The 27,081-nt window shown below is 33.9% G+C and overlaps 2 protein-coding genes across 2 annotated transcripts; both read right to left on the bottom strand.

Annotated features, from left to right (window-relative positions):
* Positions 1-13,779: 13,779 nt before the first annotated feature.
* LOC136811195 (uncharacterized) lies at positions 13,780-18,388 on the bottom strand. The gene is made up of 4 exons (XM_067067809.1): positions 18,200-18,388; positions 15,461-15,706; positions 14,411-14,715; positions 13,780-13,788 (listed from the first exon to the last, which is right to left on the bottom strand). Exons 1-4 carry the CDS (start codon positions 18,354-18,356, stop codon positions 13,780-13,782), a joined length of 717 nt encoding a protein of 238 aa, XP_066923910.1. The 5' UTR covers positions 18,357-18,388.
* Positions 18,389-19,657: 1,269 nt separating this feature from the next.
* Positions 19,658-25,181, bottom strand: LOC136811192 (uncharacterized). The gene is made up of 4 exons (XM_067067807.1): positions 25,003-25,181; positions 23,779-24,024; positions 22,728-23,032; positions 19,658-20,731 (listed from the first exon to the last, which is right to left on the bottom strand). Exons 1-4 carry the CDS (start codon positions 25,157-25,159, stop codon positions 20,525-20,527), a joined length of 915 nt encoding a protein of 304 aa, XP_066923908.1. The 5' UTR covers positions 25,160-25,181; the 3' UTR covers positions 19,658-20,524.
* Between the last annotated feature and the right edge of the window lie 1,900 nt (positions 25,182-27,081).

Below are 27,081 nucleotides of genomic sequence, written 5' to 3'. Positions count from 1 at the left end.
TGTTAGACACTTTTAAGTCAAAATTTGGAAATATTAGTCGGAGTTTTGACAAACTGACGATGATTTTGCCTCTGTTATCTTTGTTATGATATAGATAAAAGACTTGAGAAAAGTAGAACAACAAAGACTTTTGTCGAAGTTTTGACGTTGTTAGCAAGGTATTCCCAAGAGGTATATCATCAAAATTTATTGTTTCATTTGATCATTTAACGAGGCGGCAACGAAGCTAGCAGTGTTATCTTCAAAACTACAAAGGAGATGGATGTCCAGTCGTTTATATGTTCATGGTGAAACAGACGAAACCAATCCCCAACACATGATGATGAAAACGGAAACGTCTTCAAAGATATTTTTGAGTGAAAGAAATTTTTAAATTCTAAAACGTTGTCTGAATTTATTGGACAATACCCTTCGATAATCTAATATTGAAAATAACCAAAATAAAGGACCAATCAAAATTTCTCTTAAAATTAGCTAGGACATGATGACGTCATAGCTTTAGGCTCAATTTACTGTTATTCGGTGCATTTACAGGGTTTTTTGTAAGCAAAAACGTTGTTCAGTTTTCTGCAAGCTTTCCAACAGTATATAATATGCTTGTGTTTGAAGAAGTTTGATTTCGGAAGTTTTTGACCTGATGACGTCATAGACCTTTAAGCCCAATTTACTCACATTCAGTACATTTTTAGAAAATTAAGTATGCAAAAAAGTTGTTCAGAATTCAATAAGCTTTCCAACGGTATATACCCGGTATATAATATTCCTATGTTTGAACAATTTGAAATTTGGTCAAATCTTATCGCAGCCATTATGAATTATGACGTCATAGCTCGTGACGCCAAGGTGCTGAAGGTAGGGGGTTTTAACGGGAGGTTCCCAAGACCTTTCCCTAACTCTGTGCAAAATTTCAGCTTTATATGTATTTTTTTCCGGTCATAACCTAATTCCCTTCTACTAATGTGACGATTAGGAACCTTGTATCGATCATTTTGTCAGAGTATTAAAACCGCTGCCCACTTAGACGTGATGATTTTAAGATAAGAGACTTTCAATAATAATGTGATGCAACTCTCAAATTGCCACCTCAAAAATATATCCTTATGAAACTAATATACTCTTTCAGTCTTACATTAGTTGAAACTGTTTCCAATCGCATTTTAACAAGGATTTTCGGCAAAATTAAGTTTTTCAAAATCAACCGAACAGCCTCTTTCTGTTCTTATAAAGTTATAAAATGTTATTTTTGCTTCCAATGATGGTACATCAATGAAAATCCGTTTTGAATAGATTTATAAAGAAGATTTCAACGACCATTTAGGTCATTACAGTGGCGTTTTCTTCTCCTGCACCAATTGCATGCCTTTTATTGCAATATGTAGTATTTCTGTTCTAATAGACTCCATCATCAGCACTACTATCGGCGCATCAGCCTGTTAGATATAATTTTCAACGCTCGCTTAGCATTCTTGTTGATTTCATGTAGAAGTATTTCTTGTTGGCTACCAAGTAAGTTGTACGGGAGTTTCAGATTGATCTTGTAGATTTCACAAATTTCAAGTTAAAGTCAAATGGCAAGACATATTCATATGTTTTAGCAATGTTGGATCGTTGGATGTATTTTCACGATTTTTGGTCCTTCGACCGTTGATTAAAAAGGAGGCAAAAGAAATTGCACCATACATCGAGTCAATATTCAACATCTTTCGTATGCCTTAAAAGGTTCAAACGGAAAAGGGAAGTGAATTTAAAGGTAATTAGCCAAAATTGTATCATCATTTCTTGAAACAGTTTTTCGTCTTAAATGCTACAAAACGACTTAAATTCGTGCAGAACTAAGGGCAAAAAAAATATTTTTATTGTAGAAAGGGACGTAAAAAATGACGCTTTTTTTAAAACTTCTACAATCGGCGCCGAAATATTTGGCACAAATGGGGAATCTCCTCAAAACTTTAAAACCGCAATTGATTTTTAAGTGCTTTAAAGTACAGTTCGGAAGTAGAGTTTTAACTTTGAGTTTTAACATTAGACTTGAGGCTTAGCACCTTAGGATTTCAGGATAAAAGCTCAAAAATGTTCCAATAAGGCTGAGATTATAGCCTGGAAGCCTGGAAACCACTTAACCTCTTCAAAATCGAAAAATCCAATGAAGAAAAGTGGACGTACTGAAACTGCAATTTTCGCCTGCAAGACACCATTTTTCGAATTTTTTCTGAAAGTAAATCTTTAAAGCTCTCCAATTTTGATTTAAAGGTGAGGTAAAGAAATCTTTGGAAAGTCTTGGGGTAAAGAAAGTGGAAAGTTCTGGATATCACCCTCAAAGCCAGGGAAAAATTGAAAGATCACATGGGACATGGAAAACAAAAATTCGATTCGATTTTGAAGAAAAATCAGGTAAGTTTAATCTTAGACTCTTCAAGTGGGCATTCGTATATCGAGTAACAAAAATGTTTCTTTTTTTCTTCTCCATTGAGCACTAAAAATCAACTTAGAAGGCGGGTATGGTTCTCATTATTTAGGGTCAGAGTTGGAGCTCAAGAGTCACAATAAAGTTAGGTTTCGGAGTTTTATTTATCTATTCGGTAAGATCTTTGAAATTCGTAAGTGGTAAATTATGAAATTAAATTTAAAAATGCACCCCTATGTTAGAAATCTGTTGGTGTCCCAAACCTAATGAAAAGATAAGCCGAAGATTTTTATACCCTACTCTAGACATCTCTCTGCCACAAACAACATAGAAAGCTATCAAACGCTAAATTTAAATCTAAATATTGACTGATTGGAACATTTGCTTCCATAATGGCGGAAATTACCTAGCTTAACAAACATGAAAAACATCTAAATCTAGTTATTAATGATTAATAAATGTAATCTACGCCTGTTTTTACTTTTGATACACAATGGAGCCGTTCATTGGAGACATATTCCAGTCAAGACAATTCCGGTTCCCATCAAAGCCTGCATCGGCACTCTCCATTTGAAGTGTTCTTCGGAAGAGCTCCACGTGATACTCCACCAAAAACAGAAGACGTTGATATGGATGAAGACACTGAAGTTTCAGAAAGCACTATTCGATTCCGGATAGAAAAGGCAAAGGATATTGTTGAAAAGGCGAGAAACGCACAAACAAAAGCAGCTGATAAGATGGTTAAGAGGCACGCAGCAAAATTCCCTCCTTCGCAGTATCACGCTGGCGAAAGTGTTATTATAAAGCAAAAGATCGAAAAAGACAAAGATAAAAGGCAAAAGAAAACGAACATTCACAAACAGAAACAATAGAAAAAAAAGACAAAAATCGGTAAATACAATTTACTTGGTCGTATATTAGCGCGATTATTAACCGGAGTGGGACCAAACACCTTTTTTACCGGGGTAGCGAATTATCAAAATAGACGGTATTTTACGTAAATTGTGTTGTGTTCATATCAAAGTTGGCAACTTTGTAGGGGAGTGCAAATTTAAAGGTGCATTATAAAACTTGCATAAAATCGAGAAGATGAATTTGAATATAGAAATGAATTTTTTTTAATAGGTTTCAAGTGTCGTATGAGAAAGACGGCTCCTCGTTATGCAAATGGTTCAAAGTAAGTGAAATAACATCAACGACCAAGGCAGAGGAAAATAAACGTCAGGTTGAAGCGCGTGAAACCATCGGAAAAAAGTGTACCATTCAACAGACTTATTCCTCATTAAGGGCTCTGACCATAGTCCAAAAATTGATTTTGGTATTTGAACATAAAAGTTATATTTCAGGTTCCTTAACACTTTTAACAAAGAATTGCCTTTATAAATTGCTTTTTAATCGAATACCTTAAGAGTAATTAAGAATTTAATTGCAAAAATGACGTTATGAACTTTAAAAAGATGTTAATAATATGTTGCATCACCCTCTTTTACAAAAAGTGCTTAGTTTTAATAGGTAATTAATTTTTTTGTTTCAAAATTTCTTTACACTGTCTGCAAAGAATTGAACTATTTTTTATTTTGCGGAAAATTTTTCTAAAAAGATGTGTCAAAAGTTATGACTGTTTTTTTAAGCAAAATCCAGATGGAAAATTGATGAAAAACCACTATTTTGAAGATTTCGAGACAAAGAAGCATTTACAAAAATTTTCCGCAAAAATTTTTATTTTTCGGTGAAAGATACACCATCTACTGCGAAAATTTTTTTCAAAAGTCTTCATTTTCTTCTTCACCAAATTTTTTCAATGCAATTTTTCAATTTTCAGATTCAGGAATAGTTTGTCAAACAGAAAATGTACTAGCCATAATTTTCATTAAAGTGCCACCGCAAAAGAACGATCAAATAAGTTGTTGAATTTGGAAAGAAATGTTACTTACTTTAGTCTACAAATATTAGCAATTTGTGTCCATCTCATACATATCTTTTTACAGAGATAAAATAAAGTTATTTATATCTGTTTTTTTGTCATCTCCTCTTTTATTACCAAAGTAATGGTTTGTTTATATCATACTAAACGCTACTTTACTAAACAGCCATTTTACTGTAATAGTCAAACGACAAGTTTTTGAAAGGATGAAAATTTCTAATTTGCGTTGCTCAGAGCGGTTAATAACTACTTGTGGTTTAAATAGGGAATTTCCCAACAAAAAAAGGAATTTCCCTTAATTCGACTCCCTGAGGTAATAAAAATTAACATATAGAGCTTTGAAAATGGGTAATCAGATCAAAACAAATCCGGAAAGGTGTTTTTACCGGTACACTATTTAACCGGAACTAAAATACTGAAAAACGCGCGCAAAATTATGAGATGTTTGCCCAACTTCCTTATGCGTGAAGCTATGAATGCCATCCTCGGAAGCTTTAGGCTTCCTGCGGTGGCAATAACATGCCATAGTTTTGTGGGTTACATCAGTCAGAAAACACATTTTAAACACGGCCATTATGAAAAATTCACTATGGTCAGAGCCCTTTAAGTGAAAAAACGGCGGAACCCGTAGTCACACCTGCATCTGAACTATTAACCAAGAAACCGAAGAGCAGGAGCCCTTATCAGCTTCGGGGAAAAAGAGCAAATTTTGTCGGTTCTTATGAACAGTACTTGAAAAAAGTAATTCCTGCAAGCTTAGTACCGCAGATGAAGAACAGTTCGGGCTAAGAGAGATTACAGGGGTCCTAGCACGAAGAAATCTCGATGTGCATAATATGCCAGGAGATGGGAATTGCTTTTTCTATGCAGTTGCCTACCTGCTCTAGGGTTCCATTGTACAAGGATATGATCTCCGAGATAGAGCCTTTTGAGAAGTAGTAGAACGGCCTGACGATTTTAAGGATTTTGTTGACAATATGACCATCGAAACAAACAGGGAATGTGCTGATCACGTGGCCGTGCAAGCTCTTGCGAGAGACATTTTCACAAAAATTTCTTTGATTTTGAAAAAAAATTCTTCAATACTTTTGAAAGATATTCTTACTTTTTTATCTTTTTACTTTTCTTTGAATCGAGTTTGTGAAAAAAACTGACCCCGCTTAGAGAGTACCCTCCCCCCTGGACTTGAAACGACACATTTTAGAATCAGAGAGCACATTTAGAATGTTACTTGCTTCTTTGATAGCCGACTTTTCTATATTTAGCCCCGCCCTCTAAAGAACACTCTATGCCACGGCGCTATATTGGGGATGTTCGGTAGTTGACAATCATATTCTTTTTACTTAGACTGAATAATGATAATGGCGGAACAGATGGTTTTGCTTCCTCACCGGTCAACATATCACGAGCTGGCAACCGTTCATCCTTATGGTCTTCACATGAACATTTCATCCCATCAAACACACCCAATACACCGGTAAACTTGCTTTTTCTGTCCCTTTCCCAGTTAGCCGGCAATGCTTTATCGTTTTGACGAGTTTTAATTCATAAAGGGAAAAGGGAAATTTCTAAATACAAGTTTTTTTATAAGAATATCTTCTATAGGATTATCAGGGTGAAAATCGGCCAAATCGTAAGAATACCCTAAGAATACCCTCTAGGGTGAATTTCACAGAATTCGATAAGAATACAGTCATTTTGTATTTGGTTAACAGAAAAACTTTTTCCTTTGTTAGAAATAAATTGAAGCTTTGAGGAAGAAATGTAATTTTAACCCAAGTGCTCACTCAAAAGTCCAAAACTCTCAAATTGATCTTTTCTCATGTTTGTAAAAAAGTCAAGTCTAAAAAAGGTAAGAATACGTTAAGAATAATTCACCCTCAATTTTGGCACTTTCTTAAGAATACTTGACCCTCATTCAAAGTACACTATTTTTATAAAAAAAGACATTTCCATGTCAGGAATTGGTCTGATTCTTCTAATTCATATTTACGCGAGGCTCGTATAAGTGAATTATTTTCACCAAATTAAGAGTCCATCACCTCGAATTATTACAGCGGAGTCCCTTTAACTCGAACGCACTGGGAATACAAATTGTTCGAATTAAGGAAATTTCAATATCAACTATTAGTTACAATCCTATCTATAAAGTTGATACAGTATCAACTGGATTCACAATATTGCTAAGACGGGGTGATAATGTCTCTATTCGTTGCCGGTCGCTGTATCATTACCTGGGACTTCCCTTCACTCGCCAGATGAAATCTTTGTTACTTTGCTCCTTTCCTCATTTCGTTTCTTTGCGATTTCACACTTTTCCTTGATCTTCATTCGTTTCGTCCCCGAGGGGGGGGGGGTACTAGGGATGGCACATATGAGGGGTATGTGTGAACTGGACCTGCTGCGTTAAGATCAACTAACTGTCAGCTCTAACTGTGATTTGACGTCAAATCTTGTGTAAAGTCGTACTAATGTCTGTATGTTTTTGGACTTCAATCGGCTGTATCTCCTTGTGTGTTTTTGTCAGAGAATTGTTGTACTACATTTTTTGCTCAGAATTTCATGCTCTTTCAGATGGTATCAATCATTTTCGTTTATTTTGACTTTTGAAAATCAGCTATTTTCCTACCCCACATTTCCCTTTCAGTTTTGCCTATTCCATCATTATTTTGGTCATAAAAAGTTTTCGCGGGCTTTATCCGCGTTCTCCCTCTCAAAAATATCGTGTAATATACGTAATATTCTTGTTCATAGAGTAGTATCTTCATAATAAAAAGCCTAAGGAAAAAATATACACTTCACTACAGTAAAATAATTAGTGACAATTAAAAGGACAGCCGATGTAAAACCCCTAATGGAAATGACATCAGCTTTAAAATAATAAACAAAGCAATTAGCAGAAAAAGTTAAGACATACAGATATGTAAGTAAATCGTCATATTTTCAACATAGACTAAAAATGGTTAGGTCGTAAAAAAGATGTCACGGGACCCCTGGCCCCCAACTATTAGAGAGACTTTTTAATTCTTTTTCACCTGAAATCAAAAAAATCCTGAAATCATGAATTTTCCCTTAGAGAGACTTTGAAGTGTGAAAAAACCGACCCTTACCGTCCACACATAACCACATACTTAGCACCCAATTTTTGCCGAAGCTCTTCCCCGGGGCTCCGTCTTTGTGAAATCTTCAGTCACAATAATTTTGTAGCTAGGTGCATTGCGATCTTTATCCTGTGTAGATTACTCATAACCTGTTCTTTATGTTTTTGATCAAAGAAAGTTACTTTTTTTGAAAAGGAGGATATGCTTTAAACATGGTCTTCATTAGGACTAATATGCGCAAAAACTACCACAAATTAATTTTAAAAGCTTTTTTCAAAAGTAGTCGTTTTTCACCAAATCTATAATAAACTCAACACTTTTTTTACATTTCAGGCTAACTTTGCATACAGTCGTCGGTTTGAAGCTACCAGATCAGTACTGTCAAGAGCTTTGTAAGTTTGGCTTCGTTTTATTCTCAATCAATTTCAAGAAAGAACGTTAGGAAAGAAAAGTAGTTATTACTCCTGTCGCAAAACAGTTGACTCTCTCTAATTCGATCGATTAGAGAAAGATTAGAATTACAGAGTGTGATTACTTTCACAGGCTCTAATTAGCATGTTTCAATGGTGCTGAAGGGATTTAGAGGGTTTAGAACCGGCTGGGAACAGTAGTTTTGCCAGAAAACCGGTTTTTAGGCCTACAGAGCCGCCTGGGCTTACACTGTAAGCTTACAGCGCTTTACTGGAGCCTTAGTTAAGCTTAGGGTTGAGCTGGTTCCCAATGGTCCTAAACCTCGTGGGACACTCCCTTGCAATGGATTAGACCCATTGAAGTCCAGCGAAGGGGGCAGAACCGACGAATTTTCACTAAAATAGCTTTAAAACGCTTAAAAAGCTCTATTTAAGCGATTTTAATGTTTTTTAAGCAAAAAGTGTAAAAACGCCAAAGAAAGATTGGAATAACAAAGGTTTAAAACTAGAAAGAGTAGACTGCATTTCGTTGTAATAATACAAACCGATGTCATGTTTTATCCTAGCAATATTGAGACAATAGTTTTAGGCTCTGAGAAATAATTTGCTGTATTTCATCAAGATACACATCCATATATATGTTGCCTGTCGAATATTTCTGAAACTAAGAAGCCATACTTGCATCACGCACAAAATGATTCAAAGGGTTAAATAAGATGCTTTTTTAGATCGATGCGCCATAGAAAAGTTTCTCTTTCACAAGTAAAATTTTCTCGAGTTTTAATAAAAACTTTGAAAGAACAAATCATTTATTAAATTTGGTCCCTTTTATCAAAAGATACATGTGTAACATTTTTGTAAATTACGTCACGAGCAACGCTTACCTCTTTTTCAAAATATTGTTATGTTAATTGGTTCCCAGCGGAGCTCATAAGAGGCTTACGGTCAATATTTCATAGTACAGCCCTCACTAACTGGTCATTATGGTATTAAAATAAAACTTAAAGACTCAAGGAATTTAATCCCTTGGTAAAGGTGTCGAGACGAGGTAGCCATTGCAGCCAAAATAATTTATGAAGAGGGCTATTCTTTCATCGTTTCAGCTCACCAACAAGCCCTGGAGGTGTAATTCCACACTCAAAAGGATTTGCGGATATCTCAAAAAACTCTTCCTCTACCCTCATCTGAACAATTGTCTCTATTGTGGTAAACTTGTAATTTCTTTGTAATAATGTCAATAATTATATATCTTTTCTCGAATGTAAATAATTTTAAGTTATAATCGTTATATTTTTTATTGAGGAAATTTTGAAATTGAAGTACAAAAATCCATCGCATTTTTTATCTCAAGAAATTTTCCCTTTTACATCATTGAAAACAAAGTATCTACCTTATCGGGGAATAAATATCGGGGTTGTAATTAGTCGGGGAAGAATTTTGTCACATAGAAGTATTTTCGTCACATTTCCCAGACTGAAATGAAATGGTTTCCTTCACTAGTTCGAAAAATCGACTCTGTATTTCGACGTTTAAAGGCTTAATTTCGGCTACAAAGGCGTAAAAAAAATTGGTATTTGAATTTTGGTTGGGGATAAAAGTCAAACAATGTGCCAGTTTCGAGAGGCGTCTGAAAATCAACAAAAATGAGAGTGCATCAAAAACTTACGCATTTCTTGGGACGAGATTGAATTTTTACAAGCTCCTTTTTGATTTGGTTGGTCGTTAACCAGTAATAAAACAATTTTGTTAGGTTTTCTAAAGAACGCGTCATTTTTATTACTTCAAATGCGCAATTATTAAAGTATCTTATAAAAACTCCATCTCATCTGGATTTCTTGTCGAGGAAAAATTAATTGTTATATTTCCTTTTACGTAATTTTCTTTCTTCAATCTCGAATGAAGTTGAGTCAGAAGCAGACTCTATTCTACATAACAAAAGGCTCCAAACACGAAAAGATAAGAATAGCTGAGCTTCAGCAGCAATCTAAAACATCTTATCATAAAACAGCAGTGGAGAATCAGTAATTTTTGCATTATTAAATTTTTCATATGGTTTTTTATTGTGAAATGATACATAATGTAATATAATTCCAATAGAAAAATATAATAGCAAGAACATTATTACACTAGTAAAGAGGTGTTGATTAAAATATCTACAGGTATTTACCGTGTGGAAGTTAAAAATGAATATACCTCATTATCTTCCTTTTTTCATTCTGAGGTGCAATCTGAGATGCCTTGAAATCGCCCCTCTCCGGTAAGGAAGGGACCTAGGCGACCTAACTGAAAACATTTATTAGGATTTCTTAATTCAGAATCCGTGGAAGGAGGAAGAGACTGTTTTCCTGGGAATCATCCTGACTGGTATGCTGATCTGATTTGCAACTTTCTCTCACTAGATCCTCACATCTACTCATTTATTTAGTTATTTTACATCTCGCAGCTTATTTTTATCCCCTGTCCTTGTTATTTAAAACTAGCTCCAGCTTTCATTAAAGTGCCAACGCAGCAAAACGAACACATAGAGTTGAATTTGATTTCAAAAGGAATGGTATTAGACCTACAGTAATTTTTATTAAAAGTGATTTCTCATCTGAGAGAAAATTCAGCCTTCAAATGCTAACAAATATGCCAAGGGAGTGATTTACAGTTATTAGTTTCAAAAGTAAAACCCATTTTGGTAGGGCTTGATAGCTACTATAAAAGAGATTTGAATTAAAAAACAAAAAAACAAAACAACTTATGGTATAAAAAGCCCTTAAAAAGGGAATTTCCTTAGATTCATTAATTCTCTAGGGAGAATTAGGGAAAGACAATCTGAGCTATAAATCGGTAATCAGATCAAAATAACTCCGAAAATTTGATGATGATGAAACAATAGTGGGACAGTTAAGATAAGAATGCTACCGGAACACCATTTAAGATACTGAAATACTGAAAAATTCCCTGCGGTGGCAAAAATTAAAAATCAAATGTAATTGCTGGTGTATAGTTTTGTAGCTCAAGTTCAAGTGTTTTCTGTTGATCTTCAAGTAAATCTAACTGTTCATCAGTCAAACTATTTCCATATTCAGCCAGTCGTTCATAAAACATTTTGAAAGCTTTTTCAACGCTCTCGTATTCGCTGTATTTGTCCGTACAAGTGTCTTTGATTGTAACTTGAAGATTCTAGAGAAAGTTTTCAATAAAAAGTATTTTAAAGAAATGTTCGAAACTTTAGATTTGGTTTGTCGGTGGCTCCAGACATGAAAAATGGGTACATAAATTTTGTATTTCATATTTTACACGTAAGAAAAAACGTGACCGAGTTCAACAAAAGCGAGGTATCATATTTTGTGGGTATTTTGTATAATTTTCGTTCTTAGAATTTTTTACTTTTTCTCTTCTAATTATGCTTAATAATATTTTTGATATTTTTAATGACCATTCGAATCATTACGAAAGTGTTGATGTAGATTTCACGAAAATATAGGAAAGAAAAAACAACATAATGAAAAAGAGACGCATCGAGGGAGAAAAGTTAGTCGATATTTTCCAAGTTGACAATAAACCAGTTATCTCACTTTAACTCGTAAATTATTGAATATGATTTTATCGTTCATAGTTTTCTAATTTTCCTCGCCTAAAGGTTTGCCAAATATGACAAAAAATCTTGAACTAAAATGTATCGTGCGATAATTATTACACTTATTAACAACGTGAAAAATATGAGCAATCTGATTGGCTATAAACGCTTACATAAATGCTGTATTTCATATTGTACCGTACATATACAAAGACCGCGTTCAAAAAGGGGTCTGGTAAGCGAGTGATCATATTTTGTACTTACTTTTGTATCTTATCCCAAAATTTATGGGTCGGTGGAAAACATGGATCCCATCCATGGACTACTCCATTGGTGTACCTGTTGGAGTACCCCGATATAATTCACAGACCAGAATGGGAAAACTCGTTTCTTGGATTACAGACCAACGTTCCAAAATAAAAGTTAGATAAATCTTAAGGGAAGAAATTTTCGCTGGAAGATATATTTGGCGGAAATTATTTTCGCGAATTAAAAAAAAAATTATTTATTACTGCGGCGATTTTGCTGACAAAATGAAAAACTTTTAATTTCTAGATTCTCATTATGTTATTATGTTATGGAATCACTTGAATTTCAAATAGAAGTCACCTACACAACTAAAGAAATCAGTAATTCTATTATTTTCAAGCTCTAGGGCATAAAAACTAGGGTACTCCAACAGGTACACCAATGGAGTAGTCAATGGATGGGATCCATGTTTTCCACTGACCCAAAATTTATTCTCTAGAAATGTTTCTTTTTTCCTCTCAATACTCACAAAAGTTGTCAAACGAATGTTTTGATGTTTTAATGACCATTCAAATCATTTTTGAAGAGTGGAATGTTATTTTGATGTTGATTTCACCAAAATACAGGAAGTGAAAAAGGAAACAAAGAATATATACAAATGGAGTAGCAAAAGTTCAGAGTTTTCTATATTTTTTCTAAATATGACGAAAAATCTGAACTCGAAAAATATACCCCATATTGTAACTATTACATACCTTGATAGATTGGTATACAGAATTGAAACTAACATCTTCAATTTGTGTTAATTTCTTCTCTTCTTGTTGTTTTGCTTTTAAAGAAGTTTCCAGTGCTGCGGCTTCTTGTTGTGAAGCTTGTAAATCTTTCTGGGCATTGGTAAGGATTGCAAGAACAGAATTGTATTCGTTTTGATGGTAGCTTCTCTTACTTTCCTTACTTTTCACGTGTTCGTCCATTCCAATAACAGTTCCTACAACAGCAGCTTAAGAAGGAAAAATATACTGTCATAAGTTTTTTATATTCCTTTTGAGATGTTTTATGGTCCTCATAAAAACTTCCATGGTTACCTTAAGTGCGGGTACTAAATTTTCGCGAATCGCAAAATTTTTTCCAAGAAACGTTGCTCGCTATCATATAAACCCGAGAGTATTTAATTTTGCAATTTGGTGTTTTCGTGTTTTCGAAAAAATAAACAGTACTAAATTTCGCGAGATTTTGCCTAAATGCTACACGAAAATCTAGTATCCACGAGATTATAGACACTTTAGTCTTAATTATATTTGTAACCGTCAGCCGTGCAAAATTACTCGAATCTGATTGGTTTAGAGGTTAATTGCACTAATTACCACTTTTTGCACTCTTCGGCGGGGGGGGGGGGGCACTTTTTTGTTCTAAAAAAACTATGATTTACTAATAATTATTTACTATTTCTCGTAACAAAGGTACGATTACTAGTACATAGCTTTTCTTCTTGGTGTACATTTTGGGAAGCTTGGTAATTCGTATCGCTTGTAAATCGTAATAAATTTTAAATTTTCAGCATATTTTTGGCCTTTTAAAAGTTAAAGATCAACCGTTTTAATCGGATTCAAGAAACATTTGTCATTTTTTAGCCAAACTTCAATCAAAAATCCCCATTCTTATCAAACTTCTTTCCTAATAGAACAAATGTCATTGGCTGAAAATGACGTAATCTTTCAACTAACCAATCAATTATCGCCATACTAGCCCGTGTTATCTTATGAAAATAGAAAACAACAGGCTTGATACTACACGTTTTTTTCTTTATTAGAACCCAGTTTATAAGAACATTTAGGCTGAAATTCGTCGAAAAATTAAGAACATCGTAAGAACATGCCCAGCCTCAGATTGGAAAAAATTGACAAGAAACTACAATTTTTCCTCTTTTCAAGCAGTTTTAACCAAACTTAGGGATTAATTTTCTAAAATCGAGAGTCAAATAGTGTCCAAATTTTACCAACTTTAAGTGCTCTTTATTTTGCATGATGTTGTCTATTTAAAGTAGTCCGAAAAATTAAAAACGCATTTAAGAACATTTTATGCTGAAAATTGCTAAAAAAATAGGCACATCCAGGCTCAGCCAAATTTTAGGTGTTCTAATAAAAAAAAAACGTGTAATCCAAAACGGAAAATCGGGAAATTAGTCTGTCTTTCTTTCATCTCTCTTTCCTCTGGTCTGCATTCTGGTCGATTTTTAATGCATCGAGAGCGCTAGACAATATTACTGCGGCGATCTTGCTGACAAAATGAAAAACTTCTAATTTCTAGATTCTCATTATGTTATTATGTTATGGAATCACTTGAATTTCAAATAGAAGTCACCTACACAACTAAAGAAATCAGTAATTCTATTATTTTCAAGCTCTAGGGCATAAAAACTAGGGTACTCCAACAGGTACACCAATGGAGTAGTCAATGGATGGGATCCATTTTTTCCACTGACCCAAAATTTATTCTCTAGAAATGTTTTCTTTTTTCCTCTCAATACTCACAAAAGTTGTCAAACGAATGTTTTGATGTTTTAATGACCATTCAAATCATTTTTGAAGAGTGGAATGTTATTTTGATGTTGATTTCACCAAAATACAGGAAGTGAAAAAGGAAACAAAGAATATATACAAATGGAGTAGCAAAAGTTCAGAGTTTTCTATATTTTTTCTAAATATGACGAAAAATCTGAACTCGAAAAATATACCCCATATTGTAACTATTACATACCTTGATAGATTGGTATACAGAATTGAAACTAACATCTTCAATTTGTGTTAATTTCTTCTCTTCTTGTAATGTTTGCATTTTCGAAAGATAATTTGAAATTTTCTCTTGATGTGTTTTGATTTCTTGTTGTTTTGCTTTTAAAGAAGTTTCCAGTGCTGCGGCTTCTTGTTGTGAAGCTTGTAAATCTTTCTGGGCATTGGTAAGGATTGCAAGAACAGAATTGTATTCGTTTTGATGGTAGCTTCTCTTACTTTCCTTACTTTTCACGTGTTCGTCCATTCCAATAACAGTTCCTACAACAGCAGCTTAAGAAGGAAAAATATACTGTCATAAGTTTTTTATATTCCTTTTGAGATGTTTTATGGTCCTCATAAAAACTTCCATGGTTACCTTAAGTGCGGGTACTAAATTTTCGCGAATCGCAAATTTTTTTCCAAGAAACGTTGCTCGCTATCATATAAACCCGAGAGTATTTAATTTTGCAATTTGGTGTTTTCGAAAAATATAAACAGTACTAAATTTCGCGAGATTTTGCCTAAATGCTACACGAAAATCTAGTATCCGCGAGAATATAGACACTTTAGTCTTAATTATATTTGTAACCGTCAGCCGTGCAAAATTACTCGAATCTGATTGGTTTAGAGGTTAATTGCACTAATTACCACTTTTGCACTCTTCGGCGGGGGGGGGGGGGGCACTTTTTGTTCTAAAAAAACTATGATTTACTAATGATTATTTACTATTTCTCGTAACAAAGGTACGATTACTAGTACATAGCTTTCTTCTTGGTGTACATTTTGGGAAGCTTGGTAATTCGTATCGCTTGTAAATCGTAATAAATTTTAAATTTTCAGCATATTTTTTGGCCTTTTAAAAGTTAAAGATCAACCGTTTTAATCGGATTCAAGAAACATTTGTCATTTTTTAGCCAAACTTCAATCAAAAATCCCCATTCTTATCAAACTTCAGAAGTTTTCCCAACTGAAAGAGTTTTCTTAAACTATCTGATTATTTTTCAAAAGGTTATAGAAATCAAAAAAAGGTAATTACCTGCTGCTATAGGTGCAGCTAAGCCAAAGGTAAACACAGTGAGCACTCCGGCTCCTATGCCCACACCTATATTAGTATCTCTTTGTGCTCTCTCAGCTTTTTCCTTATCATTTTTTGCATCTTGATAGTCCTTTTCAGCTTTGTTGAGATCATTCTGTTTATTGTTCACTTCCGTTTGTCTCCGTTCAACGACCTTGTTCTTGTTGGCAATCTCAGTATCAAGGTTCGACTTCTTCAGATTAAATTCTATAGGTAATAGTTATCGGACAGTTGTGAGTACAATATGAGAAATACTTTAACCCTATTAGCCCCAGGGGGGGGGGTAGAATCTACCACGCTGGAGTTCTTTTGTTTATATCTCGGAGAAAAATTTTTTAAACGACTTGAAACTTTCTGACTTTTAATAAAATCTTATTAAAAGTGCGTGTGCAAAATTTTAGGGTCATAGGTTGTCCAGATCAGGTTTTATGACTTTATTGTTAAACATGACATAAAACCCAGCTAAAATCGCTTAAAACTCAAAATTTTAAAGTGCTGATAACTTCTAAACTATTAATGCAATCATTTTCAAATTTTGACATGTGATAGGCATTGATATTACAAATTTAAAAAATTAAAAGAAAACTAGCCGGTACCCGGCGTCGCACGCCGGTTAAGCTGTAGCTGAACGCAATAAAAGTCCTTTGGATGGAGACGAATTTTTTTGTTTAAGTCAAAAGTTATCAGGAAGAGCATCGTTTACTGTACCAGTGTCGTCTGAAACAACTCTGAATATGCCGTCCAGTTGAAATGACAATTCTTCAGGAAAAAGTGGGAAAGTCTCAAAGAATAGTGCAACTCTTTGTTTTTATCAGATTGAAAAAATAAGACAATTCTAAGTTTGTTCACTTGTCATAACTTTTCGAATTTAAACATGTAAAATGACGTACACACTTTTTGACAGTAGCGACGACTTGAATGTTTTTATATGAAAAAAGAGATTAAATAATTTTCCCTTTTTGCTTTTTATCGCCTTTTGAATGCTGTCTTTGTTTGGTTTGACAACAGTAGCGGCCTGGCTTAATTTTCTTGGTGGTGCAAACTATGAAATTGGCGCCCCTGGTATTTTTGTCCTTATTTGCGCCCTCCATCATTAAGTGAAAATACTAAACTGTAAGAGCAGTGACTGGTTGAAAGTAACACCCCTAATCTTTGAAATGGAAATTTTATACCTGGTAAGTCGATTTAGTCTATATTTTTGCTTTCTAAAACTCTTATCAGAAAATTTACCTGATAATCTTTAAACTTTAGCGCCACTGGTGTTACTTTATTCTCTATTAAAGATCAATGGCTGAAATAGGCCAAAAATTCTAAAGTTGGAAGGAAGGGTTATTTGTAATTTTGGAGCCGCAGGCAAAAGATTTTGGTGTAAGAAAGGTTAAACAGATTAAAAGATCTTCTAAAACGGAGAAAGTTAGTCAACAAGTTTTGATCATTTTGGCAATCTCTCATTTTGGGGTTGAGCATTCTCTTTAAGACCCCTGGTGTTTACACAACACTTCTCTTACTTCTGATTTAATATTGATAGAAGTTTTGAAAAAATTCAAGAGAAAGGATGCAAGAAGGTAAAATAAAGCGCCGCAGGCGAAAAAAAATTAACATTGTACTTATAGATACGCCAGATTGCCCAATTAAACATCAACAAAATTTTGGCGTCCCTTAAAAATCTCTTTTGGGGCCCCTCTCAGATCTTTCTGGGTGGTGCACTGCCAGGCCGCCACTGTTTGACAAACTTTTTGATTGTTATGTCTGGTTATGTTTTGATTTACATTTGAATTATTCTTTTCTATTAAAGGAATTTGTTTTGAAAAGAATTCGAATGTCATTAATAAATACGATCGTTAATTACATTCGAAAAGAATTTAAACAAAAGAAAAGAGAAAAACAAAAAAACGGGCATGCCTAGGCAGAAATTAAAATTACTAAATGTAGACGGGCCTTAAATTTCAAAACAAAGGCTTAATAAAGTCTAAACCAGGCTCTATCCGATCTGTCAATCAAAACAAACTTATCGAGAACAAAACATTGCTTGCGAAATCGAAAGTGACACACAGACAGAAAACAAAATGACATACGCGTTATACTAATAATATATAGATTTTGGAAAATGATGACGTCATCATTTATGACGTCATAAAATTTTGAAAATTTTACTCATCTTCAGCATAGATTTTAAGAAAAACTCTTCATGGAAATTGCAAAACCGCAAATATGTTAAAGAACAGTCTTTTATCTTTCAGAATCTTCAAACAGAATTGAAATATCTTTATTGGTTCGACTGTAATAGACATTTTTGTAAACCATATCTTTAGGCTTTTTTCCGACAGGTGGAAATTTTGTGATGACGTCATCAGTTTTTGAATGACGTCATCAATTTTTTTTTCTTCCTGGAAAATTGTATCATGATGGAGAACATCTGTACCAAATTTCATGGCCATAGCTCTTCTAGATCGAAAATAATCGAGGGTGGTAGATTCTACCCCCCCCCCCTGGGGATACAAAAGTCAAAAAAACTTGGGGCTAATAGGGTTAAGAGTTCTGAAAATTTTCCGTACAATTTTTTCCGAGCCTTTAGGCGGAAGGAATCCAGAACGAGTGAAATATTTTCGGCAGGGTTCCCTTGACACTGACCTTACAAAGCCACCTGTTACATAAGGTGACGCCACTAATTCATAGTTTTTATACAATGCATTCACTCACCTTTTAGTTCGACGTCTGCTTGCTCTTTTTGTGCAACCAATTTGCATAGTTGCTCATACTGCTGTTCAATCAAAGTGGATAAGTTTTTCGCTTTTTCCGATAGTTGTGATTTCAAATGTGACACATTCGATAAAATATTTGTCACGTTTACAGCCATATTTCATTTTTTATTTTATCATCTGAAATTGTTTATACAAAAAATGTAAGCAAATAAAAGGGTCAGAATTAGAAGGGTATTTGCATTTTTTTTAATAGGCTCAAAATCAAATAAAATAAATGAAGTTATCTCCGACTGAGTTTTCTTCTTAATGAATTAGAAAATAATTCGTTATCATCTCAATACACACTAGAGCCACTGAGCTTCAACCCCGAAGATCTAGAGGTGAGAATACTGGCGAAACTTTAACCATTCTTAGGCAAGATTGAAACCACTCATTTCCCATCCAGAACGCCCGCGCGTAGTTTTTAAACAGACGTCGAATTGAAACTATAATCTATTGCTATATTTCAAAAAATGTAGTTCTCTAAAACAAAGAGAGCGCTAGATACAATCCGTCGTCATGATTACGGCGTGTTTTATGCGCGTTTTGGATGGGAAATAAGTGGTTTTGATTTGTCTTGCCTCAGAAGTGTTAAAGTGTCGCCTTTAACCCTTCGGGCTTGAAGCTCAATGGCACGAATCATCCAAATCATTTTTGAATGTTTTGATGTTGATTTCACCGAAATACAGAAATTGAAAAAAAAAAAAAAAAAAAAAGAAAAAAAGAAACAGAGAGAAAAAAGTTTATCGATGTTTTTCAAGATGACGAAAAGAAAGTTGTAATTTTACTCGTACAATATGGGATATATTTTTATCGTTCAGAGAGTTTCCTATATTTTCTGAGCCATCAGGTATATTTAAAGGCTTAATTTCGGCTACAAAGGCGTAAAAAAAATTGGTATTTGAATTTTGGTTGGGGATAAAAGTCAAACAATGTGCCAGTTTCGAGAGGCGTCTGAAAATCAACAAAAATGAGAGTGCATCAAAAACTTACGCATTTCTTGGGACGAGATTGAATTTTTACAAGCTCCTTTTTGATTTGGTTGGTCATTAACCAGTAATAAAACAATTTTGTTAGGTTTTCTAAAGAACGCATCATTTTTATTACTTCAAATGCGCAATTATTAAAGTATCTTATAAAAACTCCATCTCATCTGGATTTCTTGTCGAGGAAAAATTAATTGTTATATTTCCTTTTACGTAATTTTCTTTCTTCAATCTCGAATGAAGTTGAGTCAGAAGCAGACTCTATTCTACATAACAAAAGGCTCCAAACACGAAAAGATAAGAATAGCTGAGCTTCAGCAGCAATCTAATGTTTATCTTATCATAAAACAGCAGTGGAGAATCAGTAATTTTTGCATTATTAAATTTTTCATATGGTTTTTTATTGTGAAATGATACATAATGTAATATAATTCCAATAGAAACATATAATAGCAAGAACATTATTACACTAGTAAAGAGGTATTGATTAAAATATCTACAGGTATTTACCGTGTGGAAGTTAAAAATGAATATACCTCATTATCTTCCTTTTTTCATTCTGAGGTGCAATCTGAGATGCCTTGAAATCGCCCCTCTCCGGTAAGGAAGGGACCTAGGCGACCTAAATGAAAACATTTATTAGGATTTCTTAATTCAGAATCCGTGGAAGGAGGAAGAGACTGTTTTCCTGGGAATCATCCTGACTGGTATGCTGGTCTGATTTGCAACTTTCTCTCACTAGATCCTCACAGCTACTCATTTATTTAGTTATTTTACATCTCGCAGCTTATTTTTATCCCCTGTCCTTGTTATTTAAAACTAGCTCTAGCTTTCATTAAAGTGCCACCGCAGCAAAACGAACACATAGAGTTGAATTTGATTTCAAAAGGAATGGTATTAGACCTACAGTAATTTTTATTAAAAGTGATTTCTCATCTGAGAGAAAATTCAGCCTTCAAATGCTAACATATATGCCAAGGGAGTGATTTACAGTTATTAGTTTCAAAAGTAAAACCCATTTTGGTAGGGCTTGATAGCTACTATAAAAGAGATTTGAATTAAAAAACAAAAAAAACAAAAAAACTTATGGTATAAAAAGCCCCCAAACAGGGATTTTCCTTAGATTCATTAATTCTCTAGGGAGAATTAGGGAAAGACAATCTGAGCTATAAATCGGTAATCAGATCAAAATAACTCCGAAAATTTGATGATGATGAAACAATAGAGAGACAGTTAAGATAAGAATGAACACCATTTAAGATACTAAAATACTGAAAAATTCCCTGCGGTGGCAAAAATTAAAAATCAAATGTAATTGCTGGTGTATAGTTTTGTAGCTCAAGTTCAAGTGTTTTCTGTTGATCTTCAAGTAAATCTAACTGTTCATCAGTCAAACCATTTCCATATTCAGCCAGTCGTTCATAAACCATTTTGAAAGCTTTTTCAACGCTCTCGTATTCGCTGTATTTGTCCGTACAAGTGTCTTTGATTGTAACTTGAAGATTCTAGAGAAAGTTTTCATTAAAAAGTATTTTAAAGAAATGTTCGAAACTTTAGACTTGGTTTGTCGGTGGATCCAGACATGAAAAATGGGTACATAAATTTTGTATTTCATATTTTACACGTAAGAAAACGTGACCGAGTTCAACAAAAAGCGAGGTATCATATTTTGTGGGTATTTTGTATAATTTTCGTTCTTAGAATTTTTTACTTTTTCTCTTCTAATTATGCTTAATAATATTTTTGATATTTTTAATGACCATTCGAATCATTACGAAAGTGTTGATGTAGATTTCACGAAAATATAGGAAAGAAAAAACAACATAATGAAAAAGAGACGCATTGAGGGAGAAAAGTTAGTCGATATTTTCCAAGTTGACAATAAACCAGTTATCTCACTTTAACTCGTAAATTATTGAATATGATTTTATCGTTCATAGTTTTCTAATTTTCCTCGCCTAAAGGTTTGCCAAATATGACAAAAAATCTTGAACTAAAATGTATCGTGCGATAATTATTACACTTATTAACAACGTGAAAAATATGAGCAATCTGATTGGCTAAAAACGCTTACATAAATGCTGTATTTCATATTGTACCGTACAAATACAAAGACCGCGTTCAAAAAGTGGTCTGGTAAGCGAGTGATCATATTTTGTACTTACTTTTGTATCTTATCCCAAAATTTATGGTCGGTGGAAAACATGGATCCCATCCATGGACTACTCCATTGGTGTACCTCTTGGAGTACCCCGATATAATTCACAGACCAGAATGGGAAAACTCGTTTCTTGGATTACAGACCAACGATAAAACGAGTTCCAAAATAAAAGCTAGATAAATCTTAAGGGAAGAAATTTTCGCTGGAAGATATATTTGGCGGAAATTATTTTCGCGAATTAAAAAAAAAATTATTTTACTTTCCTAATAGAACAAATGTCATTGGCTGAAAATGACGTAATCTTTCAACTAACCAATCAATTATCGCCATACTAGCCCGTGTTATCTTATGAAAATAGAAAACAACAGGCTTGATACTACACGTTTTTTTCTTTATTAGAACCCAGTTTATAAGAACATTTAGGCTGAAATTCGTCGAAAAATTAAGAACATCGTAAGAACATGCCCAGCCTCAGATTGGAAAAAATTGACAAGAAACTACAATTTTTCCTCTTTTCAAGCAGTTTTAACCAAACTTAGGGATGGATTTTCTAAAATCGAGAGTCAAATAGTGTCCAAATTTTACCAACTTTAAGTGCTCTTTATTTTTCATGATGTTGTCTATTTAAAGTAGTCCGAAAAATTAAGAACGCATTTAAGAACATTTTATGCTGAAAATTGCTAAAAAAATAGGCACATCCAGGCTCAGCCAAATTTTAGGTGTTCTAATAAAAAAAAAACGTGTAATCCAAAACGGAAAATCGGGAAATTAGTCTGTCTTTCTTTCATCTCTCTTTCCTCTGGTCTGCATTCTGGTCGATTTTTAATGCATCGAGAGCGCTAGACAATATTACTGCGGCGATCTTGCTGACAAAATGAAAAACTTCTAATTTCTAGATTCTCAATATGTTATTATGTTATGGAATCACTTGAACTTCAAATAGAAGTCACCTACACAACTAAAGAAATCAGTAATTCTATTATTTTCAAGCTCTAGGGCATAAAAACTAGGGTACTCCAACAGGTACACCAATGGAGTAGTCAATGGATGGGATCCATGTTTTCCACTGACCCAAAATTTATTCTCTAGAGATGTTTTCTTTTTTCCTCTCAATACTCACAAAAGTTGTCAAACGAATGTTTTGATGTTTTAATGACCATTCAAATCATTTTTGAAGAGTGGAATGTTATTTTGATGTTGATTTCACCAAAATACAGGAAGTGAAAAAGGAAACAAAGAATATATACAAATGGAGTAGCAAAAGTTCAGAGTTTTCTATATTTTTTCTAAATATGACGAAAAATCTGAACTCGAAAAATATACCCCATATTGTAACATACCTTGATAGATTGGTATACAGAATTGAAACTAACATCTTCAATTTGTGTTAATTTCTTCTCTTCTTGTAATGTTTGCATTTTCGAAAGATAATTTGAAATTTTCTCTTGATGTGTTTTGATTTCTTGTTGTTTTGCTTTTAAAGAAGTTTCCAGTGCTGCGGCTTCTTGTTGTGAAGCTTGTAAATCTTTCTGGGCATTGGTAAGGATTGCAAGAACAGAATTGTATTCATTTTGATGGTAGCTTCTCTTACTTTCCTTACTTTTCACGTGTTCGTCCATTCCAATAACAGTTCCTACAACAGCAGCTTAAGAAAGAAAAATATACTGTCATAAGTTTTTTATATTCCTTTTGAGATGTTTTATGGTCCTCATAAAAACTTCCATGGTTACCTTAAGTGCGGGTACTAAATTTTCGCGAATCGCAAAATTTTTTCCAAGAAACGTTGCTCGCTATCATATAAACCCGAGAGTATTTAATTTTGCAATTTGGTGTTTTCGAAAAATATAAACAGTACTAAATTTCGCGAGATTTTGCCTAAATGCTACACGAAAATCTAGTATCCGCGAGAATATAGACACTTTAGTCTTAATTATATTTGTAACCGTCAGCCGTGCAAAATTACTCGAATCTGATTGGTTTAGAGGTTAATTGCACTAATTACCACTTTTTGCACTCTTCGGCGGGGGGGGGGGGGCACTTTTTTGTTCTAAAAAAACTATGATTTACTAATGATTATTTACTATTTCTCGTAACAAAGGTACGATTACTAGTACATAGCTTTTCTTCTTGGTGTACATTTTGGGAAGCTTGGTAATTCGTATCGCTTGTAAATCGTAATAAATTTTAAATTTTCAGCATATTTTTGGCCTTTTAAAAGTTAAAGATCAACCGTTTTAATCGGATTCAAGAAACATTTGTCATTTTTTAGCCAAACTTCAATCAAAAATCCCCATTCTTATCAAACTTCAGAAGTTTTCCCAACTGAAAGAGTTTTCTTAAACTATCTGATTATTTTTCAAAAGGTTATAGAAATCAAAAAAAGGTAATTACCTGCTGCTATAGGTGCAGCTAAGCCAAAGGTAAACACAGTGAGCACTCCGGCTCCTATGCCCACACCTATATTAGTATCTCTTTGTGCTCTCTCAGCTTTTTCCTTATCATTTTTTGCATCTTGATAGTCCTTTTCAGCTTTGTTGAGATCATTCTGTTTACTGTTCACTTCCGTTTGTCTCCGTTCAACGACCTTGTTCTTGTTAGCAATCTCAGTATCAAGGTTCGACTTCTTCAGATTCAATTCTATAGGTAATAGTTATCGGACAGTTGTGAGTACAATATGAGAAATACTTTAACCCTATTAGCCCCAGGGGAGGGGGTAGAATCTACCACGCTGGAGGTCTTTTGTTTATATCTCGGAGAAAAATTTGTTAAACGACTTGAAACTTTCTGACTTTTAATAAAATCTTATTAAAAGTGCGTGTGCAAAATTTTAGGGTCATAGGTTGTCCAGATCAGGTTTTATAACTTTATTGTTAAACATGACATAAAACCCAGCTAAAATCGCTTAAAACTCAAAATTTTAAAGTGCTGATAACTTCTAAACTATTAATGCAATCATTTTCAAATTTTGACATGTGATAGGCATTGATAATACAAATTTAAAAAATTAAAAGAAAATTTTAGAAAATGATGACGTCATCATTTATGACGTCGTAAAATTTTGAAAATTTTACTCATCTTCAGCATAGATTTTAAGAAAAACTCTTCATGGAAATTACAAAACCGGCATATATGTTAAAGAACAGTCTTTTACCTTTCAGAATCTTCAAACAGAATTGAAATATCTTTATTGGTTCGACTGTAATAGACATTTTTGTAAACCATATCTTTAGGCTTTTTTCCGACAGGTGGAAATTTTGTGATGACGTCATCAGTTTTTGAATGACGTCATCAATTTTTTTTTCTTCCTGGAAAATTGTATCATGATGGAGAACATCTGTACCAAAGTTCATGACCATAGCTCTTCTAGATCGAAAATAATCGAGGGTGGTAGATTCTACCCCCCCCTGGGGATACAAAAGTCAAAAAAACTTGGGGCTAATAGGGTTAAGAGTTCTGAAAATTTTCCGTACAATTTTTTCCGAGCCTTTAGGCGGAAGGAATCCAGAACGAGTGAAATATTTTCGGCAGGGTTCCCTTGACACTGACCTTACAAAGCCACCTGTTAGATAAGGTGACGCCACTAATTCATAGTTTTTATACAATGCATTCACTCACCTTTTAGTTCGACGTCTGCTTGCTCTTTTTGTGCAACCAATTTGCATAGTTGCTCATATTGCTGTTCAATCAAAGTGGATAAGTTTTTCGCTTTTTCCGATAGTTGTGATTTCAAATGTGACACATTCGATAAAATATTTGTCACGTTTACAGCCATATTTCATTTTTTATTTTATCATCTGAAATTGTTTTTACAAAAAATGTAAGCAAATAAAAGGGTCAGAATTAGAAGGGTATTTGCATTTTTTTTAATAGGCTCAAAATCAAATAAAATAAATGAAGTTATCTCCGACTGAGTTTTCTTCTTAATGAATTAGAAAATAATTCTTTATCATCTCAATACACACTAGAGCCACTGAGCTTCAACCCCGAAGATCTAGAGGTGAGAATACTGGAGAAACTTTAACCATTCTTAGGCAAGATTGAAACCACTCATTTCCCATCCAGAACGCCCGCGCGTAGTTTTTAAACAGACGTCGAATTGAAACTATAATCTATTGCTATATTTCAAAAAATATAGTTCTCTAAAACAAAGAGAGCGCTAGATACAATCCGTCGTCATGATTACGGCGTGTTTTATGCGCGTTTTGGATGGGAAATAAGTGGTTTTGATTTGTCTTGCCTCAGAAGTGTTAAAGTGTCGCCTTTAACCCTTCGGGCTTGAAGCTCAATGGCACGAACCATCCAAATCATTTTTGAATGTTTTGATGTTGATTTCACCGAAATACAGAAATTGAAAAAAAAAGAAAAAAAAAGAAAAAAAGAAACAGAGAGAAAAAAGTTTATCGATGTTTTTCAAGATGACGAAAAGAAAGTTGTAATTTTACTCGTACAATATGGGATATATTTTTATCGTTCAGAGAGTTTCCTATATTTTCTGAGCCATCAGGTATATTATGGTGAAAATCTGAACTCGAAAAATAAATTCCAAATTGTACTTGGTACCGTGTGAACTAAATTATCAAAACAAAACAACAAACAAATTAGTATGTATTAGAAAATATTTAATGTAGGAGCAGATCAGATTTGTTATTGTTGAAGTCTTATCCCGCGAGGGGACCCTCAAGGTATTTGATAGACTATAGGACAGTCGTTTTGGAATCAGAAATGGGGGAAATAAGTCGATAATAATGATAATAATAATAATAATCGACAAAAAAAAACCTAACTATGTTAAGCAAACAAAATGAGCGTGAGACAAGCTTCAGAGCGTCATAGGCGACTATTCTAATGGTCTAGAAATTTGATCTACCACATACGGTTTTAAATATGTGCCCCCATTCGGATCGAAAAAACAAACAAACAATTCAATCTGCAATTTTCTGTACAAGTAGAGGTTTGAAAAGTTGAGAACTTGTCATGAATCTAATTCTCCCTTCTCCCCTGAAGCGAAAGTCACCTTTTCAGAATTGATTATTAATGATTCATATCATTATATTTTGATATTACACCAGACCCAGGTTTCAAGAAGTTTATGTTACCGACCGAAGGCTTATATTTTACAGAAAATCTTAGTGGTATCTACAAGGCCCCTACAAGTCAAGTTTATAAAAATATTAAATAGTGGGGGGCGTACGAGATTTCGGTATTGCGGAAATGGGCTTGTTTTTGTGCGGAATTTCGGTAATCACGTCAAAACACTTCGGTATTTCGGAATCCAAAAAGACTTCGCTTTCGGAAAAATTACTTTTTTTACAGCGGAAATTCGGTCTGACGAGCTTTAGTTTCGGTTTTTCGGTATCCGATTGTGTGCTTCGGAAATAATACTGAGGTTAAGCATACTAGGATAATCACGATGACGGACGAAAAAACACGAAATTTGATTGGTTGAAACTCACTATCCTATTTAATTTTCATGGTCGTGATTTTACCAATTTGTGACTTAGGTGGGAGTCACATGAAAAATTGAGAAAGTTGATTTTTTACATTTTCCTGTATAACTTTTGAACTTGAAGAGATTTTTAAATGAAATTTTCTACAGAGGTAACTTAACAATAGATGATTTCAAAAGTGTAAAAAAAAGTCTAAAAATAGCCAAGACGGGGGTAAAATCAGCCAGGGGGTAATGTACTGTGAAAA

The sequence above is a fragment of the Clytia hemisphaerica genome, unplaced genomic scaffold (assembly GCF_902728285.1).
Source record: "Clytia hemisphaerica strain Z4C2 unplaced genomic scaffold, Clytia hemisphaerica genome assembly, whole genome shotgun sequence".
In the NCBI taxonomy this organism is placed as follows: domain Eukaryota; kingdom Metazoa; phylum Cnidaria; class Hydrozoa; order Leptothecata; family Clytiidae; genus Clytia; species Clytia hemisphaerica.
This window is presented reverse-complemented; position numbering and strand designations above follow the sequence as displayed.